Source organism: Ctenopharyngodon idella, chromosome 1 (genome assembly GCF_019924925.1).
Source record: "Ctenopharyngodon idella isolate HZGC_01 chromosome 1, HZGC01, whole genome shotgun sequence".
NCBI lineage: Eukaryota > Metazoa > Chordata > Actinopteri > Cypriniformes > Xenocyprididae > Ctenopharyngodon > Ctenopharyngodon idella.
This window is the reverse complement of record NC_067220.1, coordinates 39,507,614-39,513,889: the sequence shown is the minus strand read 5'-3', so window position 1 is coordinate 39,513,889 and position 6,276 is coordinate 39,507,614. Positions and strand designations below refer to the sequence as shown.

The window sequence follows — 6,276 nt, the reverse complement described above, 5'->3', positions numbered from 1 at the left end:
CACAGTGACTGCTGCTCACCACTATTGAAAGCCCCTGGACTGCAAAGTTTGTGCACCTCAAACCACACAAACAAAGCAGTGAAACACAAAAATAAGAGTCAATGTGCCAACGACCAGAATTTTTTTTGTTTAGCCTTTTTTATACTTTATTTTGATATACTTTTGTATAGACTTTTATGTAAGTATATTTACAAATATAAAAAGTATGATTTTTTTTTTTTTTTTTTTTAAAGCTACCCTTTATGTATGCTACAGTTAAAAAAATTGTGGTCAATAAGATTTTTTTTTTTTTTTAATAAAAAGAAATGATTATTGTTATTCAGCAAAGATGCATTAAATTGATCAAAAGTGACAGTGAAGACATTTGTCAGGTTGTAAAATATTTCTATTTCAAATAAATGCTGTTGTTTTGAATTTTATATTTATCAAAGAACCCTGAAAAATGTATCATGATTTCCACAAAAATATTACGCAACAAAACATCAACGTTTTCAACATTGATAATTGTAGCCTAATAAATATTAGAATAATTTCTGAAGGATCTTGTGACACTGTAATGTCAAAAATTCAGCTTTGCATCACAGGAATGAATTACATTTTAAAATATATTCACATAAAACAGTTATTTTAAATTCTATTACTATTTCACAATACTATTCTTGCTCTGAGTAACTGTGCAGATGAATACCTTTCCCTTCATAACAGATAATGCTTTACAATAACTGTTAGAGAGCTACATATGGCAGTTTGATATCTGTTTGATAAAATACCTTACTCACCTGTTGATTACTAAAAACGCCATCATCTCAGCATCGCTTTTACAACAGTCCAAATCCCTCAGTTCTCGCCATCTCCGAAAAGCCAAGCCAGTGTTGATTGTCCGTTGATTATGAACCCTGTCGCATTCTCTCTTTGCCAGCAGACTCTCCCCTGTTCCACGTCTTTTTTAAACGGGTGATTCCCCGGAGGTTCCAGATTTATCTGCTCCATGTCAAACTTTCTCGCTCGTTGTTCCAACTAACCTATGCCACTCTCACACCAAACACGCGTCGAAGCAGCCGGAGCAACTTTTCTCTATTTACAGATACGACCAGACACGCACGGGCGAGTGACGTATGTACGCAATTTCCCGCGAAAACCATCCCGTCGGGTCTAAAAACGCTTATAATAGGCTTACCATACTGAATCAGGGTAAGACAAAAACTGATGTATTGGCATTATTTAAATTTTGTTAATTTTGAACAAAAAAAAGTTACATAGCGTAGGCTACTTTTAAACTAATATTCATGTTTCCATAAGTGTTACAGCCCACTCCACCAACGACAGCACTCTTTGTACTTGAAATGTACATAGTTAAGGTCGATGGTTTTTATTTCTGTTGTTTAGTAATCTTCCTCAAAAAAATGGTGCATGACACCCTATGTCATCTTAAAGTCCCCCTGTAGTCAATAATTTTGTCCCTTAAAACTCATCTTTGGTCACCAAAATGACATATTTAAACGTTTTTGTTTTTTTTTTCCCTGTGAAAATAATTTCTTCATGCCTTAAAATAGCTTGGATGTAACTCTACACCCTTGCTTTATTTAGCATATGTGGATCCATGAATATGCATATAGTGTTGACTGGTGAATTTGCACATAATTTGTCTTAAAGCATATTAAAAACCACATAGACATATGAACAACATTAAAAACGTGATTTTCACCACAGGTGTTCTTTCAGTGCATATTGTTGGGTCTAGTCCTAGACAGTTCAATAAATACATTTTGAGATTTGATAAACAATTTCAGTACTGTTAGGTTACCACTTGATTTCCAATGCAAAATCTGGGTCCTGAACTAAAGAAGAAGTTTTATGTCATACAATTATGAAGTGTCTGAATACCGGGATAAGTACGGGAGATGGTGTTATGTGGTGAGAACAGGTGTTTGGATTACTTCGGTCCAGTTTTAACCAGACAACAGCATTCCTCAAACATGCTCAGAGATTAGTTGGGCTTGTTTGATGCAGATGTACCAAATCCCACGATGTTTGCGCCTCAGTAAGATGCCATGCAGCTACAGCACAGCAGGATTCCACTGACCAAACAAGCAAACATTGCCATCCCGTTTATCTAACCCTATTTACCCAGCTGCGTCTCAGAGAGTCTTGAGGTAGTTGATAATTAAATTCGTGATTTGTCATTTTTCTGTTGGATAAATAAATCTGCACATCTTTGCAAGCCACTGATTACCGGTCAGAATACCAATACGTGTTCATCAATGTGTTGATATGACTTAATTATTGTTTATATGATTTGTGAGCTTTTCTCTTGGATTGAATCTAAGCCACCCTTTTATTCCAGACAGAACTAAACAAATGAAATCATGAGCAGTTTACTCACTTATTAAACTGTGAAGCTATCCTCAATTCATACAGCTTTGTGAAACAGAAACATTTCCGTTTTGAAACTGCTGTAAAAGTTCCTACAGTTAACAGGCTAATGATGAACTACATTACTTTGGTGCCACCACCATTTTTGAGAAGCAACAAACCATCTGAAGCCATATGTTACAGTGATTTTACCATGGTAAAATGACTTTTAGGCCCTTTGTGTTGTACACATGGCCTTGAGTGGCTTATTACTTTATTACAAAATGAATAAAAAAAAACCCTGATTGGATAAGCCACTTCTGAAGCTGTAAATATTCATGATGGGTAGACCGTGTATATATATATACACACAACTGAATTAAGAAGATCACCATTTCTGTCATTTTGAACCTTATACTTTTAGCACAAGTTTAAGTTTAAGTCAAAAAGGAAATGAAAAACAATGTGTCTCAATTTTTAAGCTTATATTTATTAAATGAACATGAATGCAAATTAGTTTTTAACATCTCACATGAGCTGTAAGGCGCAAGTCACCTTTTCCTCTGTAAAGAAAATCATATATAAAATTATTATTGCCTTCATTGTTTCAAACACCACGTGTCTCTTTCGTTCAGTGCGTCGTGCCGGGAGTGCGACATATTTGGCCCTCGCTTCTTCCTCTGTCCATTGAGGGTGACGAAGAACCCGTCTCGATTTTAAAATGCACAAGAAACTTTGGTAACCCTTGTTCCTACGGCTGGAAAAAGTTGGCACAAAAGTCACTACTTCTTCCCAGTGGTGTCCGATGTTTAGGAAGGGACTTTCTCCAAAGGAAAACAAACAAGTAAACGTCAGTAAACAACATCAGAAGTCCTTACAAAACCTGAAAACGCCAGGCGGCCTGGTCTTTGTAGTCCAAGCAGTCCGCCGCCGCAGAACTGAAGTTCAGTTTCCATGATGATGCCACGGCAGCCTGCTCTTTGTAATCTTTGTAATCCAGACAGTCTGAGGAGCTGAAAGGCAGCCCAGTGCCGCCGTATCCCTGGTGAGGGTGGTGCGGGTGCCCGCCACTCTGCCCGATGTGGTGATGCGGGGCGGTGCTCAGCTGTGTGTGATGGGCGTGCGGGTGATGGTGGGCGTGACCTGGCATGGGCGCCAAGTAGGATCCGCAGTCCATGCCTCCAAAATAAGAGGCGGCGTTCGAGGTCGGGTAGCCCTGGGCGTAGCTGGGAGCCTGATTGTAGGGCATGGGATATGACGGCACTCCTGTGGAGCTCCCGGCGCCCGAGATGGCCCTCTGCATGCAGGACGCGCTGGCCGGGGGGGAGATGTCGGGTAGCGAGGAGGGAGCAGGGAGTGGCGAAACTGGAGCGGGACTCCAGATGGACGAGACAGGTGTTGTTCCTGAGGACGAGCTGCTGATCAGACTCACTCCGCTAAGACCGGAGGGGTTGGAGCCTGAGGACGAAGACGAGGACGATGAGGAGACGGCGGGAGGAGTGAAGTGACCGCTGCTTTCTGACCCCGGGCTCTCGCGGGACGGAGAGGGTTTCTTTTTCGCTGGGCGGATCTTCGAATTGCTGCTGCTCTGCTGCTGCTGCCGACACTTTGCCCTTCTGTTCTTAAACCAAACCTGTCAACAAACACGTCACAGGATAATGAGTGTTATGCTTATGGATGGATTGGAAATCTGCAAATATTGTCAATGACCTGAAATGTTACAAAAATAACTGCACTGACACTTTCGGATGAGATCAAAATCTGAATTGAATTGAGATGATACTATTTTTGCAACATCGACACAAGTTGAACTGAATTAACATTGAACTGAATAACAACACTGTTTTCTTTTGTAGAGCTGCTTTATAGCTGAATTGAACTTTCATAATTGATTAACTTTGACACTATAATTGCACTGAATTGAAACAACATTGAACTAAACAGAGCTCAGTAAAGACACTTTCGGATGAGAACTAAATTTGAACTGAATTGAGCTGGATAATGACACTAACTTTGCAACATTGACACTGTTATTGAACTTAACTGAATCAATATTCAACTGAATTGAGTTGAATAACAACACTATTGCCTTCTATACAGTTGTTTTACAGCTGAGTTGAACTTGTTTTATAATTGATGAACTTTACAACACTGAAATTGAATTGAACTGAAACAACACTGAACTGAATCAAGTTGAATAATGACACTATTGACTTCGGTAGAGCTGCTTTATAGCTGAATTGGGCTTGTTTCATAATTGATGAACTTTGCAGCATTGACACTTACTGAACTGAAACAACAATGAACTAAACTGAGCTGAAAAATGACTCTATTGGATAAGAACAAAAATCTAACTGGATTGAGCTAATGACACTCAATTTGCAACATCGACACTGTTATTGAACTACATTAAACTCATTTCATAATTGAACATTGCATCACTGACACTGAACAGAATTGAAACAACATTGACATACACTGAGCTAAATAACATTCTATTGTCTTCCGTAGAGCTGCTTTATAGCTGAATTTAACTTGTTTTATAATTCATGAACTTTGCAATAGTTATTGAACTGAATTGAATCAACATAATTTTTAATTTTCATCACAATTGATGAATTTTACAATATTAACACTTATTTTCCTGTTTATTAAAGCGAAGCTACTTTAAAACAATCTGTATTGTATAAAGCGCTATATAAATAAAAGTGACTTGACCTGAAATCTATCATCATTAGGAAACTGGCACAACAACACCCACCTGCACTCTTGACTCAGGCAAATTGATTTTCAGGGCCACCTCCTCACGCATGAAAATGTCTGGGTAGCGCGTCTTAGCGAACAGGTTCTCCAGGATGTCCAGCTGAGTGCGAGTGAACGTGGTTCTCTCTCTTCTCTGTTTACGAGGATTTGCTGCAACAGGGAATTAGCAAATCAAATAATCTAAATCAAGTCTAAAGAGTTTGAAAAGTCATACAGATGTACTTTAAAGTCAAGGTAATTTGCTTGAAGTGCTCTTGAATCATTTTAGAATTACCATGCATTGCTTAAAAGTACTGAGAAGTTCTTATTTGTTGCTTATTTGAATAAAGATTCTACTCTTTAAATGTTTATCTTTTAGGGATGCTTACCCGGATATCCCACAGAGGGATGGAGGAGGTCCATGGTTGCCCCGCTGAGCCCCAGCCCGTTCATGGCATAGGGGGCCTGTTTGAGGTATGACATCATTGTTGAGCTCCAGAGAGACACCTGCAGCAAGAATCAATGATTAAAATAAATAAAACAATAATCAAAAATGTGTTCCCCCCCCCCCAAAAAAAAATATTAAAAAGAAGACTAACAAAGTGCAGAAATTGCCTGTAATTTTATCACGCATGCAGTAGCCTATCACAAAGTGCAGCATAAATAAACAGCATTTGGATACACAGTCCCATTGTAAAAACATGTAAAACGCATCAAACGCATGTCACGAGAGTGATCATCAGTCTGAATATGACTAATGTCTTGCCTTTAATGATCTCCTTTTTCACACTCGACTAATCAAGGGCTTCACACACTAATTGGCCATTTGCATGTCATGCCCTGTTAAGCGCTCCTGATGGACGCAACGCCGCGGAGTGTTTGATCTTTTCTTTTGTCGCCGGTACAATTATGAATTTACTTAATGGTCGTTTTAATCTAACAGATGGTAACAGACACATTTAAAGAGCTATGTAAATTTCATTTATATATAAAAATAAATAAGTTGCATTAATAATTTAACTCCAGTTAGGGAAAGACTGAACTTCCAAAATGAATGAATGCACAAAAGGCATATAATATTAGTATTTAAATATTTAAATAGGATATATAGGCCATATATAGCCAACAATCTTACAGAACAAACGAACAAATAAAGTAAGTAAATAGTTAATTTTATTTTTT

The 6,276-nt window shown here is 38.3% G+C and overlaps 1 protein-coding gene across 6 annotated transcripts in view; it reads right to left on the bottom strand.

Annotated features, from left to right (window-relative positions):
• Positions 1-2,830: 2,830 nt before the first annotated feature.
• The window catches only part of otx2a (orthodenticle homeobox 2a), a 33,806-nt gene continuing 30,360 nt past the window's right edge, over positions 2,831-6,276 (bottom strand). For all 6 annotated transcript variants that reach the window (XM_051908934.1, XM_051908962.1, XM_051908953.1 and 3 more), the window contains 3 exons: positions 5,484-5,601; positions 5,114-5,265; positions 2,831-3,985 (listed from right to left, as the gene is read on the bottom strand). In XM_051908934.1, the coding sequence (XP_051764894.1) occupies positions 3,227-3,985; positions 5,114-5,265; positions 5,484-5,580 (1,008 nt within the window). In that variant the 5' untranslated portion in view covers positions 5,581-5,601 and the 3' untranslated portion in view covers positions 2,831-3,226. The remainder of the gene's footprint in view (positions 3,986-5,113; positions 5,266-5,483; positions 5,602-6,276) is intronic.